Raw genomic sequence first — 27,332 nt, 5'->3', positions numbered from 1 at the left:
AATCGAGCGAATACCTGCGAGCTGAAAGGGGCAACGCGCGTCTGCCGTGTTTCAACGTCCAGAGCCCTAGTCAATGCGAATAAGAAAACTCGGCTAAAAAAGAACGCTCCGTAAATTTGGCCCCTCGCAAGTTAAGTCGGAATGAATCAGGCATACGAGTGATGGGTGAAACTTACCTGGAAAGTCGGATGTTACTTGCTCTTCACATTGCCCTTGACGGAAGTCGGTGCCCGCAAGTCCGACGATACATGGAAAGGTTGTGTTCACTACCAACAATAGCCGACACCAACCTACACCGGTTCTGGCAATAGCCATGGCCAAGATATGTATTTAAGCGTGCCTGCAGAAATGACATACTGACAAAGTGGTCTTACATGTATACATTCCAGGCAACACCTTAGCTGTCGCACCTGCAATGACCAGCTCGTTTAAATGGTAGCAATCGCATTCATGAAGAGATTCTAGGAAACATCGAAATAGCGTTAGCGTTCGCTATAGATTGGCGACGCAGGCGCGCAGGGCCAGAGGGACGCGACACGGTTATTTTGCTCCTCCATGAATGTCGATGCCACCTCAGAGCACAATCGAGTCTTAGATTATCAATGAATGCAATATACCTTCTTGCTAGCTTTGCAGCTCGTCCAGTTCATCTCTACCACAATACTCTGTTTCCATCTCCCTTATAGCTTCTATGTTGGAGTTTCCCCTCGCAACCTCCTTCCTCCTCTCTAACCTTACCAAACTCTCGATCAATCGTTTCATGAGCCACTCACTTTCACTGATCCCAGATACCATGGGACTATCATCTCCAATCCAATCCCAGTTGACTAGGCCTTCTTCGTTTTCTTCATCAAACGTCGTTGCACCGCTTCCAAGATCACGGTCCAGGCGCTCTGGACTGGTCAAGCGAATAAGTCGCGTGAACTCAACCCACTCCTCATACGTATAGCGTTTTTTATCGGTTTTCAGATCGAGAGAAACTTTGTGGATGGAAAGGGCGAGACGACGAGTAAGAGAGGCCCGGGTGGGGGGGTTTGTGATGTCAGTCTCGGCTTCATTGGCGAGAGCAAGAACAGTAGGGTGGCGAGTCAATTCCAAGTCGGTAGCTTCTTCGCGATGTTCGGGGTCATTCAGGATGTCTTCTCGGTTCTGGAGGTCAGAGGAGGTTGCAGAACTGTCCTCTGATCTTGGATCTGCGATGCTGAAGCCCCTGATCAGCCTCTTCTTTCTCGCTCGGTACTCTGTCCACTGCTGCAGCCACCGCAGTAGCCAGGGATGCTTGTTCAGGAAAGAACGCCAGATACCTGCTTTAGGTAGTACCGTAAAGTCAGCGAGCTCGTCGCTCCACCTCTTAAAATTGGCAACAACCGTATCCCCTAGATCCGAAACCAAAATGGTCATGGTCGGCACGGCTATCAAGCTCCAGATGACGAAGAAGCAGCGCCCAGAATTGGATCTCGGTGCCAAGTCTCCATAACCAATAGTCAACAGACTGACATAGCAGAAATAGAGTGACTGGAAGTACGTCAAGTTCAGCGTTTCCTCTTCGGTCACCCAGAAGACGACCGCGCCAACACACCAGAGAATTGAAAATGTAGTGACGGACCAGAATAATGCCATCCAACGCTTGAACTTCTGTGAATCGGCCTGGATTTTGCGCATAGCCTCAAAACGATCCTTCTCTTCTTTCAACAGCATAATCTTCGGTTTAGAGGAGGCTATACCAAAAGCATGAGCGACACGGGGAATAGTTGATGTATGCTGAACTGATTCGCCTACAAGCGTCCTGAGAGGCCGTGGCTCAGTGGGTGCTGATATCCGTGGAAAGCCAAGTTTACGTTTCCGGATCAGGTGGTGAGCTTCGCGCTCACGATGTCGAAGATCAAACGAATTGGTAACTGTACGTTCTGCGACACGCTCGCGCATGCGATCAACATGCTTCTGGACAATTTTCTCGTCCCCAAGCTCGCGCACCGCTGTGTAAAGCGATGAGACGATGAGAGCTAGCGTTATTGTACCGCCCACAGAGTACGGAAATACAATACCCCTGGTGACGTCGGTCGTGGGTACCAGGTCGCCGAATCCAACAGTTAGAATAGTTGCGTCGCAAAAGTAAAGAGCGTCGGCGAACCTCCAACTATCTTCGCCAGCATCTTGCTCAAGCTTCGCAAAGATTGCTGCGCCGCCACCTAGCCAGATGAAGAAGGCCATAGTCTGTAATATGAGTGTCCTCTGACTGTCGCTCAATGCGAAGTTCTCTGGATAGTGACCAAGAAAGAAACCAAGCATGTTGACCATGAGAATCATGGAACAGATGGTGTAAAATGCTGCACCCGCTATCGCATACCAAAATCCTTGCGTATACCCTTGTTCCGGTCGAATGGGTGGTTGGTAAGTGTTCATGCATATCGTTATTGCTATCAGAAACGCGGATGAAAGATACCATAGAACGACTGTAACAGGTAAAGCAATAATGTAGCGGATCCTCTGTGTGAAGTTGAGGAGAAGGAAGAGGTTTCCAAGAAACCCGCAGATGAGTGAAGCTACGTTAATCCAGTAGCACCATCTCGGGTCGCCAAAAGGTACACCTTCGAAGTCCGAGACTCGGACGCCATCGATGATGTTTTGCTGCCTCCAGGGGGTGACGAGGGCAGCTATCGAGCTTACATTTGCCAGTGGACCGAGAGTTGCAGCGAGCAAAGGAATTCCGGTGCTGGCAAACCACCAGTCACTGTCCTGCCCTTCCCATTTCTTCCACACGTTCCACCATCTTTTCCGATTGCTGTCTTTCAAAGACTTATGCTCTTTTCTTTTCTCCTTTTCTGATCGAGACGTGTGCTGCCTCAAATCGTTTGCTTGCTCCGGTTCTTCTTGTTCATGCGCCATCATCGGTGCGATGCAACATCGGACATCGTCAATCTACTATGTTAAATGTCTTTAGTGTCTCCAAATATGGCAGAAACCGTCGAGAACCCAAGATGAACCTGGCTTTATTAATAGCACAAGGATTCGAGATTTGTGGAAAGCCGGTCAATATGTCCGGTAAGAATGTACGCCGATGACTAGATGCTTAGAAAGTGGCGCTAGGCGATGCATGTACCTATTCAAGAAGCGTCCACGGCTGGCGGGTAGATACGGAGGAAGATGTGAAAAACGAAAGAATAACGACTGCCTTACGCAGAGAAGTCATGGCCACGCATCTGACCCAAGTCTCCAGCAAGGCCACGCGATTGACTACTCGGCTATCGCGGCGTGGTGGAGACCGATCGTGGGTGCGTAGGTGCTAGTGCCGATCAGCCGTTGACGCACGCCAAGCAGTCATTGACTAGGGATATTTGAAGATCTAAAATTAAGGCTTCACATGCTGTCAAGGACTGTCTAGAAAGCGTAGGACGTGCTCGTCTACTTTATTTCAGAAATCACAATGAGGTATGGAAATCTGTCAGCATGATACTCGTGCCTGAACGTCCGAACAGTCCATGTTGTTCATCTTATTGATTTCTTTTCAAACTATGTACAACATGTATGTATGACACGCCCAGTGCTTACTGCGACTTGAGCTTCTCGGTCAATTCTGGGACCTTTTCGAAAAGATCTCCAACGAGACCGACGTCTGCGACCTGGAAAATGGGTGCCTCGGCATCCTTGTTGATAGCTGCAATGACCTTGCTGTCCTTCATGCCTGCCAGATGCTGAATAGCACCGGAGATACCAGCACACAGGTATAATTGTGGCGCAACGTTCTTTCCAGTCTGGCCTACTTGTAAACTGTTGTCCGCAAAGCCGCTGTCGACTGCTGCTCTTGATGCACCGATAGCCGCACCGAGCGCATCTGCTAGCGGTGGCATGAGCTTGTCGAACTCCTCCTTGGACTTTAGACCACGACCTCCCGAGACAACTTTCTCTGCCGAGCCAAGGTCTGGACGGTCGGACTTCTGGAGGTCTTCGGATATCCACTCTGTCGAGCATTCGGCCTTGGGGTCAATGCCCTCCTCCACTGTTGCGTTTCCACCTTCGGTCTCGGGCGCGGGGAATGCGGTGCCTCGGACGGTGATAACCTTGGTGCTGTTCGACGATTGGACTGTCATGATGGCGTTACCAGCGTAGATTGGGCGGACAAATGCTATGATTTGGTCAGCACCTCTTGGTAAACAATACAGGATGCTCACTCACTGTCTTCACCCTTAATGTCGGTAATGTCTGATATTTGCTGTGTATCCAACAGCGCCGAGACACGTGGCATTATGTTCTTTCCAAATGCTGAGTGACCGGCAACGACGTGTGTGTATCCACCCTTCTTGATGTTTTCAACCAGGAGTGGCGCATAGTTCTCAGGAAGACACTGCAAGATGCTGTCAGCCCTAGGACACTCAATGTCGCTTTGGACAACCGACCCTGTCATATGCTCCATTCTCAACGTAGATAACCTTCTCTACACCCTTTGACTTGGCTGCCTCATCTGCGGCCGACTTGACCCCACTTCCAGCGATGAAGGCTGTTATTGAGCCTCCGAGTTTTGTTCCTGCCGTGATGGCGGCCAATGACTGTGATACAATCTTTCCCTCCTTTTGCTCGAGAATGGCGAATGTTGACGCGAACCGTGCGAAGGCCGAGTATTGGGGTACGACGGTGGGTTGCGACTGCCGAAGCTGTGTTCGCGCTGTGCGAAGGGCGGACTGACGTGCGGCGGCGAACATGGTGGGCGAGAATAGTGCAACGCCACTAGAATCGAACAAGACGCAGAGTTCGAAAAAAGGTGAGGTAGAATGCCTCGTCCAAGAGTGGTGAAAGTAGCCCAAACGGCGCGGAGAACTATGACCTCGGTTTGACCAGGTTAGTTATCCGGCACTAGCCCTTGCATGCGGAGCTGCAGATTGGTCACGTGAAAAGGCTGCTTGCTCCTTAGTGCTCTTTTTGCTTAGGCGTTCGAGAGCATCGCGAACTTCAGACGCGACATCCACCCACCCATCGCAGCCGCCCATCCCCACCTTCATTCAACAACGACCACGCTGCAACACGTTGATCACGACACGTTGCGGTCGCGCACTCTTTCTCATCACCGGCGCCCCGCGATTTCCCCTTTGCAGTGCCGCATAGCGCCTTCCAGCTCTTGTCGCATCGCAACTGTTGCATAGCACTGCCTAAGCCATGGCCGACGACGCGACAGCAGGCGCAACTGCGCGGGACCCAAGCCTTACTGGAGAGGGTGCTACAGACGTCAATGCGCTCGATCAAGGTAGGTCAAATCCCCATTCCAAGCACCACGATGCCAATCCCCAGTCGCGTCAACAACATGGACGGCTGGCTCAACGGCGATTATCTCGCTGCCATTCCTGATGTCCCTGCATTGGAAGACTCGATGCGAACACCCGACACCCCGGATTCCGGAGATATCAGCCAACTAACTTCCATAGATACCAACATGCTCGAAGACGCACCCGCCAAGGAGTCTTCCAACGAACCCGCAACTGCTACGCCAGCACAAGTATCAGACAATCCCTTAGACGCACCTGATGGCCCACGACCGGAAGCCGAAGACGCCGATGGCCAGGACGACGAGGAGATGGGTGGTGTCGAAGATGCCAAAAAGGAGAATGGCGAGGGTGCTGAACCTGCGGATCCAGAAGCACAAGCAAAGGCCGACCTACAGTCGGCGGCACGCTCACACTTCGTCACCCAGACATATGCGACCATCATCCCCAGCTACGCAACCTGGTTCGACATGCGCTACATTGACTACCGTGAGCGCAAAGCCTTACCCGAGTTCTTCAACGGCCGCAACCGCAGCAAGACGCCTGCCGTATACCGCGATTATCGTGATTTTATGATCAACACATACCGCCTAAACCCGTCCGAATACCTCACAGTAACTGCGTGCCGAAGGAATCTGGCAGGTGACGTTTGTGCCATCATGCGCGTACATGCTTTCCTCGAGCAGTGGGGATTGATCAACTACCAAGTAAACCTTGCCGCTCTAGCATCACTCTGAAGTCACGGTTAACATTCTCTCTAGGTCGACCCTCAAGAACGCCCATCAAACATTGGCCCACCTTTCACCGGCCATTTCCGTGTCACCGTTGACACACCTCGCGGACTGCAACCTTTCCAACCTGGTCCAGGCTCCAAAGTTACAGACGGAAAGCAGCTCACAGCCACCGACCGCGCCGCGAGTGCGCAGCCCACCGCAAAAAGCGAGACCAAGTCTCTGGCTGGACGAAACATCTACGAAGCCAATGGCAAAGAGGCTTCCGCAGAGCCAAAGACCGCTAACGGTGAAGGTGCTGCGAATGGCCCCGTCGACGTCAAGGACCTCGAAGCTGCTGCCAAGGAGCCAATGAAGGTCATCAACTGCTTCAGCTGTGGTGTCGAATGTACCCGTGTACACTTCCACGAGACGAAACCTTCTGAGCAACCTGGACAAATGAAGGCCGCAGGTGGTCTGAAGCGCGATCTCTGCCCCAGGTGTTTCGTTGAAGGCAACTTCCCATCTGGTACGTCTTCGGCAGACTTCACAAAGATCTCCAACCCGGACAACTCGGCAGCGGCCGAGACAGAAGAGAAGTGGACGGAAGAGGAGACTCTTCTGCTACTTGAGGGCCTAGAGGAATTCGATGATGACTGGAACCGTGTTGCCGACCACGTCCAGACGAAAACCCGCGAGCAGTGCGTGATGAAGTTTCTGCAGCTCGAAATTGAGGACAAGTACATTGAGGCGGATCTACCAGAGTCACAGTCCGCAGCCCCTTCAACCAAATTCCTGCGCGATTTGGATTACCTCAGCGAAGGTCGTGTACCCATCCACCATGCCGACAACCCAATTCTCAGCGTTGTCAGTTTCTTGGCTGGTCTTGCACCTGCAAACGTCACAGAGGCAGCTGTAGCGTCAGAGCGTAGCGTTGGCGAAATGAGGCGCATCCTGCAAGAGAAGATTAACAAAGCCCCAACTGCACCATCCGAGAAGGGCAAGGAGAAGGAAGGCGAGCAGTCTACACCCGCAGCAACTGCTTCAGACATGAAGCCAGAAAGTGGCGATGCCATGGATGTAGACCCTTCCGCCGATTCGACCGCTGTAGCCACCAGAGAATCAGACTCGTCAAACGCCAACCCCCTGGCGACCCTCCCCTTCGCTCTTTCTGCCGCCCGTTCCTCAGCACTAGCATCGCACGAAGAACGCCACATCACTCGCCTCGTCTCAGGTGCAGTCAACCTTCAACTCCAAAAGCTTCAGCTCAAACTCGCACACTTCAACGACTTTGAGAAACTACTTTCCGCCGAGCGTCGTGACCTGCAACGCCGTCGCCAGCAACTCTTCATGGACCGCCTCAACTTCCAGAGGAGAGTCCGCGCATTGGAAGATGCTACCAAGCGCATCAGCAGCTCCATGGGTGGCCAGGGTCTGCCTGGTAGCATGAGCAACGAAGAAGCTGTTCAAGCCCTGACTGAAGCTATGAGGATGTTTGGCGTTGGCAAGGGCGAGGATAGCATGGGTGTCAAGCGCGATAGCGTGGATGCTGATGTTGCTCAACCTATTGCTGAGGGTGCCGAGGGCTACAGCAAGGTGGAGATTTAGAAGCATCTCAGCGCGGACGATGTGTATGAGACGAGTGTCTATGATTCAAAGTCTGGGTGTGCATATGAGATGCTTCCGTACTATCGACAAGGAAGAAAGGACGAAGATGTCGTTGATAAGGGGGAAGACGATTGGGGCAAGTCAGAGGCATACAAGCGTCAGGACAGTATGACGCCTCAACTTGGGATTGACGCTTGTTGGGTTCGTTGGAAGGTGTTTTCTGGCGTATAAACGAGTGAGTGCCTGCAAAGAGTCATGCTACATGGCCTGATATGTTGAACCTTCCTGTTTTTCTTTTGGCAGACTCCGAGTCCTGCTGTATAGTAGTTTCTATTATCAAAGACGATGCAAATTATTCTCCAAGCCCACAGAACCCATGGTATGAAAGTGCTTGAGTGTATGATGAGAACTATATATACTATACATGAGTTTTCCTAGTCGTCAGTAGCAGGTAACGTAAGCCTCTTCCTCTCCAAACATGCTGTACAGGTAGTATAATACAATGCCATCGCTTTCATATCACGTCTCCATCCACACATACCCTACAAGTACCCTACTTCCTCTCTAACTTTTCTGTTCCCTTCGCATTCTCGTCATGCCTAGCCTTGGGTACCATGCTCTCACTCTCACTGACAGGTTCTTGGCTCTTGACCTGGTTCTTTGCCTTGTTCGCCCTCTCGGTATCGCTGTCACCCTTTGGCCTTTGCTTGCTCTTCTCCTTCTCCTTTTCGCTGTCTAGGCTGCTCATGTCTCCCCTTGCGTCATAGATTGGGTTGTGCTTGACATTTGGCTTATATTCCTCAGGGACTAGGTTGTTCTCATGTGGGGTGTGAGGCTTCGAGCTACGCTCACTAGAAAAGTCGCCCTTGGCTGAGGCGGCATGATCGTCGGCGGCAGGTTGTGATCTGGAGTCGGACTGCGTGTTGGAAGAGAAGGTGTCCGATGGCGGGGCAGAAGTAGGCGAAGAGCGGGGTTGTTGTGTTTCCGTGGAGGCTGTCATGTCATCTTCCTCGTCGGCATCAGAGTCTAGCTCTGAACCGTAAACTTCAGGGTATTCGCGGAAGCAGTTTTGCATGTCCCTATGATGCGTAAGTCATTCATCCCATAGTAATTCTCGCAAGCTGTCGAGGCTCCACTGTCATGATGTGGACTTACTTGAACTTGTCGATGCAGTCCATGCCCTTGGGCTCTTCGGTAGAGTACACAAAGCAGCTGAAGGCTGCCTTGAATTGCTCACCACAAGGCCCATGAGCCATACCGCCCAAACATGGGCAATCCCAATTGATCTCGCCTGTCTCTGGGTTGAATGCGCCTTGTTGATCTGCCTCCTCTTCGAGCCCCTCTATGCCGCCCTGGCCATCCTCTGAAGGCTTAGCATTCTGTTGTGCATTCGCAGCCTCCTTCTGCTTTTGAGCGTCTAGTTGTGCCTGTACCGCTTGTCTCCGCTTGCGCTCTTCGGAGATAGATTCGATGGTTGGGAGGTGTTCGGATTCGACTTCGGTCTCTGGGAGGGCTTGAGCAAGTTCTGAAGGCAGGATTAGTTTCTTTCGTCCGGCTACACCGTCCACCGAGGTCCAAACATACGTCTTGGCTCTTCCGCGAAAACATCTGTGGTATTGTAATAGTATATTATTGCTCCCGCAATACCGACTCTCGCAACCAGACTCTTGAAACTTCTCGACTTTTGTGATGGTGGAGCGGTGCTGAGGTACCGTCTGGCCGGCGCGGCTGACCGTAGTGGCGCGATCCGCAGCGCTGGACGCGCAATTAACCGTGGGGCTGCACGAAACATGATGCCGAAGGACGTGAAACAGAAAGAAGATGTTAGGAGAGAGTCGTGGCGGATGTCAACGGTCCATGCAAGTGTCGTCACTACGGAAAAGTTATGGGACCTGCATTTCTAAGCGGAAGGAGCAGGGATCTGCGTGGCTGGAGATCCCGGATCACGTGGAAGAACTTTGAAGAATTCTGGTCATCTCGAATACGTTTGCCATGATGCTTGGAATCTGCTCGTGTGTTGCACTCTGCCGACATACTGGGGAACATGTGCTTTCAAGGTAGTGTAATCAATATGATGTTCGAACGGGTATATTGAACGTTGACCTCATATATACAAAAGTGGACTGATGGAAGCGTCTCGCCTCAAGACCGAAACCGAGTTGAGAACCTCTTGCTTGCTGTATGGTACCGCGAGAAAGCAAAAGTAACATAGCCAAATTGGTACAGTCCAGATGATCAAGATCTCAGTACGAATTTGTTGTATGAAAACGCTATTGAAGTGAAGTGCGAATCTGAAAAAGACGATCGAATGATGTCTATTTCGGGGGGTTGCGCTTGAAGAAGTATCTGTTAAAATGATTAGCACGAAAATCCGTATAGCGGTTCTCTTGAGAGTAACATACTGGCTGACATAGTAGTCGCCAACACCAAATAGTCCAATGACAGCAGCCCATGCTGCGACGACCTTGCCGGTCAACTCGCCGCGAACATACTGCCTGTATGCGCCGAATCCAACAATGCCACCAACGACGGCCAGACCGACCGCATTGCTCAGCACAACCGGGTTATCGGCGTTTTTCTTCACCTTCTCCTTCGCGGCATCCTTCTTTGCAGCAGCCCGTTCTTTGACGTTCTTGACTTCTTCCTTGATTTCCTCTTCGCGTTCGATGCGCTCAGCCTGAGTGTCGGTCTTGATTTCTTGCGACTCGTAGTCGGAGGGAACGGAAGAGATGTGCGGGCTGTCTACGTCGACAAGGGAGTGGACGCTATCATCAGAGGCGTGCTCGACCTGGGGTTGAGCTGGGGCGCGACTGTGAGTACATGTTAGAACGACTTTACAGCTCAATGCCTTGAAGCTCATTGCTCGTGTTTTGAAGACCGTGGGGTACCACGGCATGCTGCGAACTATCCTAAGCAGTCGCCGTCGCAGAGAAACGACTTCAAGAAGATGAAAGGTATGACTTACGCCTGTCTTTGAGTTAGCATTGACCCAGGTTATGCAGTGCTCTTGACAGACTTACCTCCTCGGGGCTCTGCTTGGGGCCCTTGGCAGCCATCTCTGCGTAAGACATGATGTATGGAGGGGGTAGTAGTTCTGTAAGGGGCAAGGGTTGTGTCGTGAAGAGGCCGAGTGCGTGGTTTGCAGATCAGTCGAGGAGTACCGGGAAACTATGGGAAGTTGATGAGCGATCGTGTGAGACCGGAAACAGGCTCCCTCACATGCTTGTTCGCTTAGTGGGCGGTAACCGACGACGTCATCCTGAGCGCGTTAGCGGCGACGTAGCGAAACCGCCAAGCACAGGAACAGCACATCCTTGTGGAGCATGTGAATGATCACAAAGTCTAGGTCCCGGCCCGCATGCGTGCTGAAACTATCATCTCAACTATTCATTATATACTGCAGCCTACGCTCAATTGACCAAGCAGAAAAGGCCCAAGGGTATAATAACAATTTCCATCATTGCCCTCAATATACACCTCACGGCCCTTGATACAGACAGGATCCAAAACTGTGCAGGTTCGTATGGTACACGAAGACAAGGACAAAGCAACTCTTGGAGATCGGGCCCGTAACGCCCGCTGTAGATACACATGCTGAAAATGGAAACGATATAACAGAAGGATAAGACGTCTTCAACTACCATGACAGTGTCTTATGAGCAAATTGCTCATCTCATTCATCGCCAAACACTGTCTTGTAGTTCTCCAGTAGAGCTTGTACGGCGACGCGCTGCTGTTGCACATCGGTGAGTTCGCGCTGGATGTCCATGGGCCGCATGATGGTTGGCGCGAAGACGACGGCGACATTGAGTGGTGTCATCTGTCAAGTGTTAGTCATCACGCATTTGGAACGCACACTGTGTATACATACCAAGTTGTCGCTGGCGTGTTGTATGACGCGCGACAAGTGGAACACAAGGAACTGTAGTGTATCACGGTGAGCCTTGGGGATCTCGTTCACAGCAGCAGACAAAGCTTTGGCTTGGGCATTCGGCTCCTCAAGTTCTGTAGATCCATTAGCGCTTGCTTTATCTTTCAAGGGCATGTACTTACGGCCCGCTTCCAGGAACTGATCGTAAACGTCATACGTGATCAACGGCACAGGAAGCCTGCGGAAGTAGTTCTTCAGCGCAGAAGTGACTGAATGAATGTCCAAATCAGGGTCTGAGATATCGTGCTCGGTGTCCGTCTCGAAACCACTACGGACTTGGTTCACCTGAGAAGTTCCTCCACTCTTACGATAGATGCCTTCCACATCCATACCGCGGAGCTCGACCTCTTCGATGCATCGACTGACAATGCGTGGAATCATCTGCCGTTCAAACTCACAACGTGCAGTCAGATCAGATCCGAAAAGCACGGTACTGGCGTCGGCAGCAGCCAGGTTAGCAGTACTGGTGTTGTTATTCTGCATGGGCCTGAAGCCAGCTTGGGGTGGTCCGCCTGGTCGAACGTTTCCGGGCTTTCCACCGAACCAGCCGCGCGGAGTTCCTTGGTCCATAGTATCTCGACTCTTGATGGAACTAGACATGGACATGGATGCGATGTCAGGCCCGGAGTGCACGGATCCATACGGTGTACCAATGACCTTGACGTTGTAGTCCTCCTGCTTCTGCTCTGAACCGAACGCGCCTTTGAAGCCCTTGGTGACGTTCTTTGTAATGGCCTGCCCACCCTTCTTCCATGTTGAAAACTTGGTAGGCTTTCCAGTCTTCCTGATGTTGACAACCTGCGGCTGAGCGACTGTCGCCTCAGTATCGTCATGGAGATTGGCATAAGAGTGCTCATGGGGTATTGGCTGTGTATCTACTGATACTTCTGACTTGCCGCCCTTTTGCTGCGCGTTGTATATGCCTAGGCCATTCGCAGCCACGTCAAGGTTCTGCCCAGGCTTCTTGTTGTTCTTGAGATTTGTCTGTATGTTGTCCACCAGATCCCTATTCATTGCGGAGAGTCTGGCATTAGCAGCCGTAAGCGATTCGTACTCCTGGAAACCTTTGTCTTTCATCTGTATGAGATTCGAGATCTCTTCTGTCAAATCCGACCTTTTCGTAATGAGGTCTTCTATTTGATTCCCCAGATTATCTTTCAGTTTCTGCAGCGAGCCTGCAAACTCTTTAAGAATGTCTGACTTGAGTTGGTTGATCTCAATGTTGCCCTGATTGCTCTTGGCTTTCTTGAGATGTTCAGTCATGATCTCTAATTCGCGAATCACCATCTCGCGTTGCGTATCCAAGACTGCCATTGTGTTTCGCTTCTCTCTCAGAACCGTGTTCGCTTGTTTGATGTCGGCTGCGCTGTGCATCGATTCTTGTAGCCCATTCTTTTCAGCTTCGAGCTCTGCGATCCGCTGCTGAGCGCGGCGCAGCTCGTTTCGCAGATTGACGCCTTCTTCTTTGGTATCCGGCGAGGCAACTGTGGGGCTGCTAATGTCGATCGAGCCGTTCGTAGGCCATTTCTTGTGACCTCGCGATGTGACAGAGCCACGGTCACTGAAACTGCGTCCATGCTTAGAGACAGCGTTCGAAACCCTCCTGAAGACTCCGGTCTCTTTATCATCTCTGCCATCTTGGCTTCCAAGCAAGCGCGCGAAGTCCTCGTCCATGGAGAAATTGCCCTGGTGGCTATACCGGGGAAGGCCACCAGCACCGTATGCTTCTCGAGATGCTTCGCTTTGGGCACTACTGATGGATTCATTTGTCTTATGGTGTTGTACGGTGGGCGGTTGTGGGGGTGCGCGTGGAGATGTGAATGTGTCAGTCGAAGGTTGTGCAGGACGCCCACCTGAACGCGCGGGAAGCGCAGGCGGATCTAATGGAGTTTTAGAGGATGGCGAATCCGCAGGACTGAGTATACCAAGCCCCGCGTTGAGATTCGCACTTGCTGTGTTTGTGGATGATGTTCGCTCGGGATGGTTGAGGGTAGGCGTGGTGGGTGACGGACTAGGTCTTTCGTTTCGCGAAATGGGAGCTGATGGCTTCAGAGCCGAGGATTTGAGCGAATCGCCACGCGCAGGTCGTTCTACTACAAGGTTGGATCCGAACGACGATTCCGAGGTTTGCGGTGAGTCCTGCGAGCCAAGTGGTGGAGAAGATGTGAATGTAGGTTCAATCAGCGGGCGGCTCAGCCGCGCAGACATGGTGTCGTTCTTGGAGGAAGTAGGCAACTGCATTCGTTCCTGGGGCTGTGGTGACGGTGTTTCGTCAGAGTCCTTGCGTTTGGCCTCGGCCTTCTTATTCTTTGGGACATCCTGTAGCTTGAAGGGCTCCGCAGCTGAAGGAGCGGGAGAAGCGTGCTGACTTCTCGACCGGGGCTCAGCTGAAGGCGATTCGTTAGAGCTGTCCTTCTTCTTCCTGAGCGTCTCGACCAGTGTGTCTGAAGGCTGTCTTCCTTTTTCCTGGAAAGCGATGTGCGGGCTCTGGGTGGTTTGTGTTTGGCGTCTCTCTTTGGAGGCTTCTCGGGAGCTGTTTTCCTTCAATTTCTCGCGATGATCGCCGGTAGGCCTGCTGAAGTAATCGCGGCCGTTCTTAGTGGCGCCATTTCCACTGGACTTAGCTCCTAATGCTTGGTCGTTGAAGCGGCTAATGGGTCGGCCAAGTGGTGACGGGCCTGGCGCAGGGTTGGGGTCCAGAGCAAAAGGTAGAAGGATACCGTCGTCGCCATTGTCTACAAGTTCCGAACGCGTATTGTTGTCTTTGTTGTATGTTGTTGCGGGGAGCGTTGTGTTATCTGTGAGTGAAAGTGTCAGCTAGGCATAGAAATTGGCGTAAGCCAGATGATGTCTACGTACCCCTTCGTGAAATGTCTCCAATTGGCGAGGCATCTCGCCTAAAGTTGGATGATGAGTCGCCCCGTCGTGGCTGAGGGGGTCTGGGAGATACGTCGGTCGTGGTGGGTTCCGAAAAGACATCGGATGGCGTGTCGAGGTCTGGGGTAAAGGTGGAGGTCGCCTGCTCCTGGGGAGGCAGAGCAGGCAAGGATTTATCTACCTTGGGTGCGACTGAGGGTGGCTTTTTAGATTTCTTGCGCCGTCGAGCCATGAGCGACTCATGACAGGACATGCAGAAGATACCCTGTGAAGTGCGGGCATAACGCAGATTCTCAATCTTGCGCTTGCAATTCCGGCACCTGAAGCAGTTGGCACAGAAGGCCTGGTCGCCGGTCAAGATGGCCAGATCCTCGATTTTGTTCCCGCAATGGTTGCAGCTGTATGTGCAGTTGTTGCATATCAGAGAGCCGTCGCCGAGCAGCAACAGGTTCGCATCCGAGTCGAGGAGGGTGCCGCACGTGTTGCAGCGGAAGCAGTCGATATGCCATCGGTTTCCGGCTGGGCAATGTTAGCATACGACATGCTCGGAAGGTGGTCTGGGGGGAGTGGTGGTGGGAGGAAGGCGCGAGGGTGGAGGTGGTCCCGGCGGGGAATACATACCGAGTTCAAAGGCCTTGCCTTCCTCGAGGATCTAGACTGCTATGAGCGGATGAAGAGAGACTCGCGGGGCGGCTGGTCATACCTCTCCGCATCCCTTGCACGGATATACGACCTCGTCCTCGATCGGAGACTCTGGGTAGGCCCCGGGACTCTCCATGATGTGCTAGCAATGTATGTGTCGGTGAAGGAACAATGGTGGCGGGCAGCGCGAGTGCTGCCGCGTGGTTGTCGCCGGGCTTGTGCAGGAGCTGAAGGGACAATTCGCAGACGGGCAGCGTCGTGGACGTCGTGGTTCCGCAGGTCGTCTGGGCGATCCCAAAAGTTCGCTCCACGGTACCAGGCGAGAGAAAGGTCGAGAGTGGAAACGGCGCAAAAGCAAAGTCAACAGCCGGAAGGAGCGTCGGTGCACTGGCGAACGGCTTCTGTGCGCGACGAGGGCTAGTTAGTCGACGAGACAGCTGCACCTCACAGGCGTCGGTCCCCTCAGGCGTGTGGTGGTGTGGAGGTGAATAGCCAATGGGCGGGTTAGTGCGCTTTCAGGGTCCTGAGAAAGATACGCGGCAGACGAATCCATGCGACAAGGGACCACATGCGATATCAAGTGAAGGCCTATATCAGCCTCTGCGAGATTTGGCCCTGCCTCCCATGGACTGCTAATTCAGTGATTACTTGCAGGCCGTGGTTGAGGCGCTTAGCAGGTGCCGCACTTGGGAACACGACTATGGAATTCCAAACACGTCCCAAGGCGAAGACGCAAAGTGGTCAGCTTTCGAGACCGGGCTGCGACTCCAGCTCCACCACGCTATTACGACTTGCGCAAAGGCCCTGCCAAGCACACGCCATCGCAGATCGTGGGCGCCTTGCTCGACAACGGCCCGGTAATCACTTTTGCTGCGCCTATAATTTATAAATGCGACAGTCTTGCTCGGTCTGGATTCATCTCTGCCCTCTGGCAGTACGTAGCATGGAGCCTGTCTGGCGGTGTGGCGTGGCATATACTTGAACCTTCCATCTCTCTGACCACCTTCGACAAGGCGACATGACGGTCAGCATCACGAGCCTGATTAATAACACCAATTCTCTCCGCACTAATCAAAGAACCGCTCGACAGTCTTCCGAGCTGCCCAGAATAGCTGACGCAATCTGAGGCCTTTCCCCTGGCGCGCCTCCTTCAGCGTCGATATGTCCGTCATCTGCGCTGCACACATGTCTAGCATTAGATCATGCAGGAACGCGGCCGCTTTGGTGGCCTACCACTAACATCAACCACTTGATGCCTGACAAACATGTGCACACCCGACAGTGTCGACCGCGTGTTTCAGCATCGAATGTCGGGTGAGCGCACCTGCCTAACGGAAAGTACTGGCGACCTCGAGAGATTAAGGACGCGTTCATTCCCCGCAAAACACCCGTGTCTCTATTTCGAACAGCCCCGACGTCCAGGACGCTAACAAGGTCCTGTCAAACCATCAGACCCAAATGCTGTTCATCGCACCACGCCGTCAAGGCCCCGTCTCTTGGAGTCTTCGGCATCCGCACACAACCATGATCCTCACATGCAGTCCATGTCTGCGTGGCCAGCCCCCATCATTTTGTACGCGTCGGAAAAATACTTACCAATCGGCACTTTGCTCATTCCCTCGGTATCCCTCTGCCACGATCCTGAAACAAACGGGAATAACAAGGCGTACACAGACGCGTTTCATCGAGCCGAACGGTCCCTGCTGATCTGCCCGCCGCCTCAAGAGTCAGCGCCCAAACGCGATTCGCGCTCTCCAAAATACCAACACCTCCCCTTCCCATACGGCATACCGTCAGACAGCAACAAGTGCCACGTACCACATAACCCAAGACAGTCGCCGCACGTCTGTCTCAGCTGCACTTGCCGCGACACCGAGGTTCTCCTGGACATCTGTCGTCATCGTACCTGACAGCCTGACATTCGGATGTCTTTATCGCTCTCTGCCGTCCGCCACCACGTTTGATCAGCATCCCAAGATGCTGGCATTCAGCATCCGCCATGCCTCTATCCTGACTCGAACTCGGTCGTCGCCGTCCATGTCAACCTTATCTGCTGGCCGGATCTCGATCAACCTTATTGAGTCAAGCAGAGTACCTTACCTTTGGTACGCGATTAAGTTTGCCAGCCCGTATGAGGACATGGGCAACCAAATGACTGGATTCTTTCCCTTCGAAACCTGTTAAGTGAAAAGTCTACCGGGTGTCTTCAACTACATTCGACGCCTCCTATCAGTGTGAGTCTCTGGTCACGTAGCAAACATTCATCTGGATGCTCCCATGCAGTGTTGAAATTGGAAGTTTTGTGTTAAACCATTGGCATTTCTTCAATCATCAGAAGTTGCCACCATAGTGCAACATTGGATCTACCATACAGTTGTAGCAGTAACGCGTCATTATGTCGCTTCTCGGAGAAGGTTGCAATGCCAAGTTAGCTCGCCTAGCGCAGCTTTCACGCTAACACGCAAGAACAACAACACTGGCAGTATTAACCGGATCTATCGTCAAATCACGCTGGGAGTTGTGGTCACCGCATCTGTTGCACGAGCATGTGTGCTCTTCGATTTTCCCGCGTTGTGTGGGTCGGTCCTTCTTGCTGTTGATCTATTGCTCAGAGATGCGTCCGAACCTAGGCTACTAATGCAGGACCCTGTCACCAAATACTGTTTACACTAATCAGATACTCCGCGGCGCTGAACTCGTGGATCCAGACGCGGTACGATATAGTGGGTCTTCCTGTATTCGAGCAATTCATACGCAGATAGCTACAGCTACCCCACCTCAACGGATGACTGAGGATACTCATGGCCGGGACGGCGGGGTACCTTGGGATATTTAAACCTCTCGATCAATCTGCCTCTCGTTGTTTCTTTTTCCTTACAACAGTCTAACTGTCTTTGCGAAGTTGAATTCAATCAGTATCCGTACTCATCCACTACTTCAACATCTGAGACCAATGGCTGACGGTGATACAGATACTCCTACCAAGTATGGCAACCACGATGCCGAACATGTTCCGCACGTGGGCGTTGTCCTCAAGTCATCTAGGTACTTTTACAGCTAAGTATACTGCATGAACCGGTGTTCGTTTCTAGCAGTGTTTATCTTCCAGACTGTTGTGGTTACTCTACTTCAGTGTGGTGGATTGACACTGCTGGATTCGTTCTGAGATTATACGGTTTCGAACTTGATCAGGATAATACCTGCGAAAAGGATCATGCTCTGCGCTGTCTCTCCCTATATGGAACAGACTTAACAGTTCGCAGGTGTCGACCCTTGAACATATTTCGACATGTCTCCTCCCGCCGCCATTTACGAAACCCCCGTTGCTAGCAACGACATGGGTACCAAGAAGGACCTTGCTGTCAAAGCTGCAGCCAACAGCCAGGCCAAAACTGTCGCTGAGCTGGAGAACAATTGGGAGAAGTTCACATTTGCTCCCATTCGCGAATCGCAGGTGTCTCGTGCAATGACCCGCCGTTACTTTAACGATCTTGACACCTACGCCGAGTCGGACATCGTCATCGTCGGTGCCGGTTCATGTGGTCTGTCTGCTGCGTTCACGCTTGCCACCAAGCGCCCCGATCTGAAGATCGCTATTGTTGAGGCTGGCGTTGCTCCTGGTGGTGGCGCCTGGCTCGGTGGTCAGCTCTTCAGCGCCATGGTCATGCGCAAGCCTGCTGAGCTTTTCTTGAATGAGATCTGCGTGCCGTACGAGGACGAGGGTGACTTTGTCGTCGTAAAGCACGCAGCACTCTTCACGTCGACCCTATTGTCCAAGGTGTTGCAATTCCCCAACGTCAAGCTGTTCAACGCCACAGCTGTTGAGGACCTCATTACTCGCCCAGCTCCTACCTCGAGCGACCCCAACGCAGTCCGCATCGCTGGTGTTGTCACCAACTGGACTCTCGTTTCCATGCATCACGATGGTACGTTGTAGCATTTACTTTTTTCGGCTTTTACTAATTCTTCATAGACCAGTCTTGCATGGACCCAAACACCATCAATGCACCGCTCGTCATCTCGACCACTGGCCATGACGGCCCATTCGGTGCTTTCTCCGTTAAGCGCCTCGTGTCCATGCAGCAGATTGAGAAGCTCGGTGGGATGCGTGGCCTTGACATGCGCACCGCCGAAGATGCCATCGTCAAGCGCACTCGTGAGATTGTGCCTGGTCTGATTGTTGGCGGCATGGAACTCAGTGAGGTTGATGGCGCGAATCGCATGGGACCTACCTTTGGTGCCATGGCTCTCAGCGGTGTCAAGGCTGCTGAGGAGGCTGTCGGTGTCTGGGACGAGAGGAACGCTCAGAACAAGGAGTCTTGAATGTCACGATGCGCTTCAATGGACAAAGAGAATGCATCTGTCATTACCTATGCTCGATACCGACCAATAGCTCACAATGAAATCACTCATTCGCTCAAAATATTTGTTTTTGTTTTTCACACTCGGCTCTTTTCGAAACGTTGTTCCCCTAATGCAGCCTGCGCATCCGGCGTAATGGCCTATCACTTCCAGTTGCCACGGCCCCGCTTGAGTGATTTACTGTGGTGTTGCTGTCTTGGTCACTGACGTGGCAAGGGAGGAAGTCTCAGTCAGGTCATGTCCTCTGCAATTCGACGTGAAGAGTAAAGCAGACTCGAAAGCAGCCCCACGTCATGACCAGCTGTTCGCATCGTCTCTAGAAGCTTCGTAGGAGGGTGGATCGTTCAGCGCGCCTGGGGTAAGCGGCAGTGCGGCGAGGTGTAAGCGCACGGACGGTTGCTCGGCGACCTAGCGTGAACCCAGGGCAGTTGCGTCCCATAAACATTGCAGGCCACAACAAACCCCGCTTCCAACATCGCAGAATCTTTTTGAAAACAGGGCCAATTTGCGCCCAAGATGGAGAAAGAGACGTCGGATCTGCTCAAGGCACTCCAGAAACCGTCGACCGATGTCCAGTCTCGACTTGCCCTATTCAGCACGCTGAAATCGAGCATCAAGCACAACCGGGTCCCTGAAAGCTGTCAGGCTCCCATCTTCGAATGCATCCGCATCGCCTGTACTGCCGCCACCTCGGCCGCCCTCGTGTCCACGGGCTTCTCGACACTGAGCCACTTTATCAAGCGTCTGCAACTCCAGAAAGAAACGTCGATTCTTACGTCACAGTCCCCGATACTATGTTCCATTCTCGCCGACAAGTTGGGCGATGCGCGCGAAAGCCATCGCAGTGCCGCCTCACAGATTCTGGCTGATCTGCACTATCTATGCCCTACAGAAATCGATGAGCTGATGCACGATGCTGCAAAGAGCACCAATCCTCGCGCCAAAGAATCTGCCATGCTGTGGGTGGTCAAGGTCCGTACCCCCCGTGGCGCATCGGGAAGGAGAGAAAATGTTCTAACGCTTTGGTAATAACAGATGAACAAGACCGAAGGCCTCCCTTTCAAGAGCTACTCCAACCAATTCGTGGCAAACCTCGAAGACGCGGACGCCGGCGTGCGCGACACCGCGAAGAAGGCGGTGGTGGATCTCTTTGGGTATGTCAATTGACTGGCATGCTGCGCCATGGTAGCGACTGACATCACAATAGACACGCACCAGAACACGCGAAAGCGAACCTCAAGAAGCAACTTATCGCCCTAAACGTCCGGAAAGCCATTGCTAGCTACATCACAACCCACCTCGACGACGACGCCATGTCTAAAGGTACAGATGTCGCGCCCGCGCAACCGCCCGTTCCCATCTCCAGGCCTATCCCAACTAAACGCGCCGAGACAATACAACCTGATGCTGGTTTTACAGATAGCTTTGCGGGCGAGCAGCCTCCTCCAGTTGAAGTTGTAGTCATGGACCCCATACACATCTACACACAGCGCGAGCTGGACGATGTTTTCCGCGACATGGCGCCTTGCTACGAAGGAAAAGAGAGTGAGGGAAATTGGCTCGCCAGAGACAAGAACTGCACCAAGTTGAGGCGCATTTTGAAGGGCAACGCACCTCATGAGTTCCACGCTACTTTCATCGCAGGCATCAAGTCGCTTCTAGACGGTATCCTTAAGGTTGCCAACTCCCTCCGAACGACCATGTCCACCAACGGCTGCCTGCTGGTTCAGGAGCTCGCGAAAACACTCGGTTCTGCCATCGATCCCTGGGTTGAAATCCTCCTGCAATCATTCGTCAAGATGTGCGGTGCCACGAAGAACATTGCAGCGCAAAACGGAGCCGTCACCGTAGATACCATATTCCAGAGCGTATCGTACAACAGTCGCGTATTGCAGCATGTAGCCATGGCCTCACAAGACAAGAACGTACAACCACGAACCCACTCGGCAACTTGGGCGAAGACTTTGATCAAGCGACACACTTCGCACATTGAACACTCAGGAGGCTTGGAGACATTGGATACTTTGATCCGCAGAGGCGTCACTGACGCTAACCCCAAGGTGCGCGAGGCATACCGAAGCGCCTATTGGACCTACGCTTTGGTATGGCCTCAAAGGGCCGAGAAGTGAGCTTGACCATAGAGAAGCATTGATACAGAAGCCACTAACACAATTCCTAGGATGTTCGATACGCTTGACAAACGAGAGAAAACCGCACTCGAGAGAGATCCGAACAACCCGAATGGCGGCGCCGTCTCGTCGTCAACCAGCACAGCTTCGTTTTCGAAATCAATAGGTCCCGGTGCTTCGCGTAACGCCTTGAAGGAGAAGATTGCTGAACAGAGGAGAGCCAAACTAGCGGCTGCGAAAGGTGTCCCTGAGCGTCCCAACTCTGCTGCTGCCAGTTACTCACCAGTGCCAACATCACAATCAGCCAAGTCGTTAGGTGCGAGAACAACATCGAACCTTTCCACGGCTTCCTCAGGTCCGGCGCGACCACCCTCGGCAATGTCTGGAGAGTCAACGAAATCAGCACTCAAGAACTCTACGGGCACCGGGTCATTGATGTCGGGCACCGTTCGTCGTCCTGTCCGACGACCAGAATTGAATAGACCAGCGACAGCCGATCCCTACGCTGTTAGACGGCCTGGAAAAGTAACGCCCTCTATGACCCCGGAAAAGACGCCTGCTGCACCAACGGCTAAGAAGCCTGCTGTGCCAAAGAATAATGCAAGACCACGAGCGCAAACGCAGAACAGCCCAAATGTCAGCCCGGCGCGTCCGAAGTCAAGAATTGGTCAACCCATTGCCCATGGCAAATCCCCCAGCATGAGCTCTCGTCGCGAGAGCCCTGCTGTAAGCCCGGCCAAAGAAGAAGATTTGACAATGGTAAAGCCTTGGGTCCGATCGCAAAGCCACCATGATGGTGGTACCATCCCATTCCGAGCAAGAAACGGTCTGGGTGGAAGCGTATCCGTAGACGATGAAGCTGTGGATGTAGGAGACGAGGACAACTTTACTATGGTCATTCCTAATCTTGCGCGACCAACAACACAATCTACACACGACACGCCTCCGAAGCCGAGAAAGTCAATCGGTCGATTGCCGATACCCAGCCCTCGTGCAGCAGCGCTAAGGAGTCCGAAATCTATGGGTCACTTGGAGAGCGCTAGCTTGCGCTCTTCAACGCGTAGCCCACGTATAAGGTCTCCAGATCGACCAAGCACTCGTGGTACCGATGTCGGAGATGAAGTTCAAGTGTTTGAGGATCCCTTCGTTGGCGAGGAACACACAACTATTGAGAATGGGCCAGAGAAGCAGGTCCTTGAAGAGCTTCCCATCAACGAGAAGGCCAACGAGCGCCGCCAAAGCACCGGAAGCATGTCAAGTGATATCATGATGGGTAATGGGAACGAAGAGCGCCCACGCGGTCACCACAAAACGAATAGTACAGGAAGCGTCTTGCACACAGAGAGCTACGACACGAACAACGCTGAAGTGCTTAAGAACCGACAGCTACTTGCAAGTGGCATTAAGAAGATTGAGGGACGCACGGTTGAGGCTCACATGTTCCGACGCATGCAGGACATGGTCAAGTCAAACCAAGAAATCTGGGGGCCGAATGACGAGAACTTTGGCAGACTTTTACTGGCATGCCTCGATTTCCTCGAGGCCCCAGTTCACGAATTGAAGGCACCCCAGATGAAGGCTGTCAACCTCAAGGTACAGGCTCTAGCAACGATTCGCGCGTTGCTTTCTCTTTATCGCAAAGAAACTGCAAGATACTACTCTCGAGTACTTCGTACCATCCTGCAGACAAAGGCGCAGTACGAAAACACATCGCATATCGCCATTGACCTTGAGGCAACTGCAGACGAGATCGTCAAGTACGGCCAGACTCTGGATTGCCTTAATACTGTCCTCGCAATGATTGAGGACACACCTGCATCGACCCCAACGTCTTCGCCGAACTCCAAGTCTTCGATCTCTTCTCAGCCTGGCCAAGTGTCGACCCGCTCTACGACCATGGCGTTGAGCACACTTGCATCCCTCGTCGAGATGAGCGGCGCTAAGAACATTGCACTATCACCTGAGCAGACTGCGCGTCTAGGCAGATTAGCCGTACGCTGTATGGATGACCAGGACGCCGATGTGCGTAAAGCAGACATTGAGTTTTGTGTCGCACTGCACGAGCGCATAAACGGATCAGACGGCGCGAAGGAAGACGGAGGTTTCTGGAAAGCCGTTGCTGGTGCGAGAGAACAACACTTGAACTTGTTGACATACTACCTTGCGAAGAAGGGCAAGGCCTAGATGGCTGTCCTTCCGTTGCGACCGAAAGGCTTGGATTGATAAATGTGCATGGCTTCGACAGAGGACTGGGATGTCACATTGGAACTGGTAGTTAGGGATTCACGTTCTCCTTTGTCACTTGGTCTGACGTTTAGTCATCTTCAGGGTGGTTTATTGGGCGTTTTGAGAAAAGCGGGATCGCTCCGGTAGTCACTTTCTCGATTGTCTCACTTTCTTAGCCTTACTTTCTGTGACACTAGGGTTCTAGGGAATAGTAGTTGAACATGTAATTCTATGATTATTTCTTCTTGAAGATATATCCTCTGTCTCGACGGTCTCAAGAACCGATCGTGTGATTTTTGAGCACTAACTCTCCTACCTGGTGCAGCGCCAAGGTAGTGTAAGCATCTTGACAGAAATTTCAATAGTAAGATACAGGATTTTATGAAATACTCTATGAGAACACGCATGATCTTTTTTTTCTCTTTAAACAGTGGAAAGTGATATTCGTGTCGGCACAGGCTGCTCTACATCTGTCCCGCAAGGCGCATGGGTGGGGGGCTGGCTAGCGCACCCGCGCGCGCTTCCAACGCGTTTTTGAGCTCTGTGACACGTCACAACTCTTCCCATTTTCAGACTTTGGTATCACGCATATAAAACACTTTGGCGTTGTATTTACTCTCACCCTGAAAACATCATCGGAATTCTTATCGTTATGATGATCCACTGTGGCGGCCAGACGTTGCAGATTCGGAATCGCTTCATTTCTGAACTCAGGTGTGAATAGACTGAGAAGCACTCGACATTGTTGTCTGGTTGAGATGGGCATCTTTCATCATGTGGGTCTCATGCTGCACATAAGTCCCGGTGACACTGACATCGTTCTCAGGACGGCACCTCTCTAAGCTTTCCAACGGTGCGTACTTCTCACACAGATATAGCATATCGTTATAGGCTCTACATGCCGTTAGATGAAATGGAGGGCCATTTTGGGAAGAACACTTACGTGGCTCTTGAAATACTGCCTGGGTGACCCGCGGAGTCATTCAAGTATGGGTGCAGGCTGTAAAGTCGGTTCCGGTCATCCCACTCCTCTACAGGTTCGGAAGGTTCGATATGCCGCTGATAAAGTCGCATATATACTGGGGAGTTGAAATGGTAAGCCCAAGAAGCCCTCCAGGTGCCGAACTCCATCTCGTTATGGGCATATGTGGACCCTGGATCGAATAAAATCGTATCGCCAGTCTCCATATCAATCCCGACATTCTGTTCCCACAGATCGCCGTGAATCAGTGCCGGCTCGATGCTTCTGCCATCCGATTGTAGGGCACCCAGGAGTTTTGGAATAACTTTGGCGATGAGTTGTGCGCATGCAAGGTCGTACTCTGGCCATAGACCATTTACCTCGTTATCATATTTGATAACGTCTTTGAGCTGATTTGCGAAGCACACTGCCCAGCTCTTTTCCCATGTTGTTGTACGTTCGAACTTGCCCAGCACTGTTGAGACAGGGAATCCGAACATACCAGTCGGTGATTTCCCCTTGGCGTGCAGTTCGGCGATTCTCTCAACGAAGCTTACAGGTTCTGGCGCCGCCGATAGATCCATATCGTGGTAGTCTCCGAGAAAGAAATGAATCTGTGTATCGCCATCGCGATACTCTCCCCAACCTGTCGCTTGAGGCACAAGACCTGGTACTATCTCGTTAATGGCGCATGCAGATTGGTACTCGCCTTCGGTGAGAGGTTTGGCGCCCTGGCCAGCAGCGCACTATTGGACACGATATCACATCAGCAGGTGTCAATGATAATTCATCGACCAAAGCCGCACCTTAAGGAAGTAACTCTTTGAGCTTTGGTTTGGAAGTATGACGGCGATTTTCGCTGTCTTTGTCCAGGCAGAAACACCGCAAGGCTCTGCCGACACAACTTTGGTACCGACAGGCATAACTACATGCTAGCGCTTAATGTCTGGAGTCTAAGACTATGCTTGTAAGCTTACGTACCTTGAGTCACGGTCCGGTGGAGGAGAAACGTCCCTCCTATCTCGGTTTCCCACTCCGATTGATCCATCGTGGTAAAAACAACTGACAGGCAAGCACCTACGTACGGTGAATCTGGACATGCAAAGACGGATTTATCTTAATGTAAACACTGCAAGCGCTTGCCATTGCTTGTGCATAGCTTACGTGCTAACTCGGTGGCACAGCAAGAGCTTTGTGTTCTTCGTCTGTAACTTGATTCGTAGATTAGCAGCGTAATACAGATAGGCTTGCCCCTTGCTTCCATCGCTGGCAATATGAGGGCCTACAAGGCAGCCACACACTTTTTTTTTCGATATAGAAAGTGCAATAAACAGCTTCATTATACAAACACCAGTCTCGTCCACTATTTGATGCTGAAAACCGTTGCTTAGGCTGAAAGCTACTTCCCAAGTCGCATTGTAGGTCCCTCTTGTTTCTCTCGTCTGCCTTCATCTGCATCACAGATATCCCTTCCACCTCACCGACTCGATAGCCTTCTTCAGTATCGTCCCAATCACCCATGACTCTGCCACACCCAAGATTCCCACTGAGAACGCCGTTTCCACCGCCCCCATACCCTCCCAGCCTTTCTTCCCAAATAGACATTGTAAATCAAGGACTACAGGACCATGAACCATAAAAGCCGCGTAACTATACACACTCAGGTCCACCTTCCCTACACTCCAGCGTTTCCCTAAGAAAGACATGCGTGCGTTATAAAAGGCCTTCAAGATCAATGAAGCGATGAAAAAGCCAGCGAATTCGTTAAACAACGCATAAAGTAGGGCGAGCATATTTGGGCCACCGAAAACCAGGGGCATGATTTGAGAGGATGACATGCCGGTACGAGTCAGGTATTGGATGTGGAAGAGACCAATAGAGGTTATGAGGGCGGTGCTTGTACCAATTACCCTTAAGGTAGATGGAGAGATGAACCCTTGGAGTGAACGTCCAGAGCGATGTATGTAGATCCCAGTAGTGTAGTAGAGTACGTATTGTGATGCATAAGCCAGCTGGAGGGATATTGGCCAAAGGGGTCGACCTACGGGATAGTAGAGTCGAATGACGAAGGAGGATATTGATGTCAAGGTGACTGCAGCTAGCACGTGGGTCGTACGAAAGGTGTGTGGTTCCTTGGTTGAGTTGGTAGTGTTTGTCGTAGGTGAGGCTGCGTTGATGTTGACAACGTCGGACGGTGCTTTAAAGATCGCTTTCTGACTTGGCGACTTATCTGCAAAATGGCTCGGTAGTAGTCCAGCATACAACCCATCAAAGATAAGGAGTAACGCACAGTACCACACCGGCCCCGAAACACCCCGAACAATCTTCAAGCCCTCCAAGACCTCTCTACCAATGTTGACCCAGTCCTCATCTTTCAACCTCCACGCTAGAATCCCTCTAGCAGCCCCCTTCACGATCAGACTAAACATCAGCGTCGGAACACCTAGTCTCTTCCACTTTTCTTTAAGAAACTGATGCCTAGTCTTCTTTCTCGCTGCGATTGATGAGAAGTACGCTGAGATGAGAAAGAAAGTGGCCATGAAGAAAGTCTGGTTGATGACGTTGAAAGTGAGGAGAATGGGAGAGCTGTTCGGCATATATAGAGGCGAGGTATATGGCCATGGACCTGCGCCG

The 27,332-nt window shown here is 52.1% G+C and overlaps 9 protein-coding genes across 9 annotated transcripts; 3 read left to right on the top strand and 6 right to left on the bottom strand.

The window, feature by feature from the left end:
• Nucleotides 1-624: 624 nt before the first annotated feature.
• J4E82_000277 (uncharacterized protein) lies at nucleotides 625-2,307 on the bottom strand (the record flags this gene model as incomplete). The annotated part of the gene is made up of 1 exon (XM_051726599.1): nucleotides 625-2,307. The coding sequence occupies one exon, from the start codon at nucleotides 2,305-2,307 to the stop codon at nucleotides 625-627; it is 1,683 nt and encodes a 560-aa protein (XP_051593781.1).
• A 1,238-nt stretch (nucleotides 2,308-3,545) lies between these two features.
• J4E82_000276 (uncharacterized protein) lies at nucleotides 3,546-4,697 on the bottom strand (the record flags this gene model as incomplete). Its single annotated transcript, XM_051726598.1, has 3 exons — nucleotides 3,546-4,123; nucleotides 4,174-4,342; nucleotides 4,395-4,697. The coding sequence occupies 3 exons, from the start codon at nucleotides 4,695-4,697 to the stop codon at nucleotides 3,546-3,548; spliced, it is 1,050 nt and encodes a 349-aa protein (XP_051593780.1).
• Nucleotides 4,698-5,148: 451 nt separating this feature from the next.
• J4E82_000275 (uncharacterized protein) lies at nucleotides 5,149-7,570 on the top strand (the record flags this gene model as incomplete). Its single annotated transcript, XM_051726597.1, has 3 exons — nucleotides 5,149-5,236; nucleotides 5,415-5,959; nucleotides 6,014-7,570. 3 exons carry the CDS (start codon nucleotides 5,149-5,151, stop codon nucleotides 7,568-7,570), a joined length of 2,190 nt encoding a protein of 729 aa, XP_051593779.1.
• Nucleotides 7,571-8,123: 553 nt separating this feature from the next.
• Nucleotides 8,124-9,362, bottom strand: J4E82_000274 (uncharacterized protein; the record flags this gene model as incomplete). The annotated part of the gene is made up of 3 exons (XM_051726596.1): nucleotides 8,124-8,649; nucleotides 8,726-9,095; nucleotides 9,155-9,362. 3 exons carry the CDS (start codon nucleotides 9,360-9,362, stop codon nucleotides 8,124-8,126), a joined length of 1,104 nt encoding a protein of 367 aa, XP_051593778.1.
• Nucleotides 9,363-9,885: 523 nt separating this feature from the next.
• On the bottom strand, nucleotides 9,886-10,466 carry J4E82_000273 (uncharacterized protein; the record flags this gene model as incomplete). Its single annotated transcript, XM_051726595.1, has 3 exons — nucleotides 9,886-9,916; nucleotides 9,973-10,380; nucleotides 10,459-10,466. 3 exons carry the CDS (start codon nucleotides 10,464-10,466, stop codon nucleotides 9,886-9,888), a joined length of 447 nt encoding a protein of 148 aa, XP_051593777.1.
• A 777-nt stretch (nucleotides 10,467-11,243) lies between these two features.
• J4E82_000272 (uncharacterized protein) lies at nucleotides 11,244-15,156 on the bottom strand (the record flags this gene model as incomplete). Its single annotated transcript, XM_051726594.1, has 6 exons — nucleotides 11,244-11,390; nucleotides 11,442-11,575; nucleotides 11,624-14,299; nucleotides 14,361-14,897; nucleotides 15,000-15,030; nucleotides 15,082-15,156. 6 exons carry the CDS (start codon nucleotides 15,154-15,156, stop codon nucleotides 11,244-11,246), a joined length of 3,600 nt encoding a protein of 1,199 aa, XP_051593776.1.
• Nucleotides 15,157-18,309: 3,153 nt separating this feature from the next.
• J4E82_000271 (uncharacterized protein) lies at nucleotides 18,310-19,343 on the top strand (the record flags this gene model as incomplete). Its single annotated transcript, XM_051726593.1, has 2 exons — nucleotides 18,310-18,946; nucleotides 18,994-19,343. The coding sequence occupies 2 exons, from the start codon at nucleotides 18,310-18,312 to the stop codon at nucleotides 19,341-19,343; spliced, it is 987 nt and encodes a 328-aa protein (XP_051593775.1).
• A 555-nt stretch (nucleotides 19,344-19,898) lies between these two features.
• STU1 (suppressor of tub2 mutation) lies at nucleotides 19,899-23,695 on the top strand (the record flags this gene model as incomplete). Its single annotated transcript, XM_051726592.1, has 4 exons — nucleotides 19,899-20,354; nucleotides 20,418-20,536; nucleotides 20,590-21,507; nucleotides 21,562-23,695. 4 exons carry the CDS (start codon nucleotides 19,899-19,901, stop codon nucleotides 23,693-23,695), a joined length of 3,627 nt encoding a protein of 1,208 aa, XP_051593774.1.
• A 981-nt stretch (nucleotides 23,696-24,676) lies between these two features.
• J4E82_000269 (uncharacterized protein) lies at nucleotides 24,677-25,746 on the bottom strand (the record flags this gene model as incomplete). Its single annotated transcript, XM_051726591.1, has 3 exons — nucleotides 24,677-25,444; nucleotides 25,505-25,623; nucleotides 25,680-25,746. The coding sequence occupies 3 exons, from the start codon at nucleotides 25,744-25,746 to the stop codon at nucleotides 24,677-24,679; spliced, it is 954 nt and encodes a 317-aa protein (XP_051593773.1).
• Between the last annotated feature and the right edge of the window lie 1,586 nt (nucleotides 25,747-27,332).

The sequence above is a fragment of the Alternaria postmessia genome (genome assembly GCF_024291825.1).
Source record: "Alternaria postmessia strain BMP 2775 chromosome Unknown scaffold_1, whole genome shotgun sequence".
NCBI classification, from domain to species: domain Eukaryota; kingdom Fungi; phylum Ascomycota; class Dothideomycetes; order Pleosporales; family Pleosporaceae; genus Alternaria; species Alternaria postmessia.
Note: the sequence above shows the minus strand (reverse complement) of the source record. Positions and strands in the feature narration are given on the sequence as shown.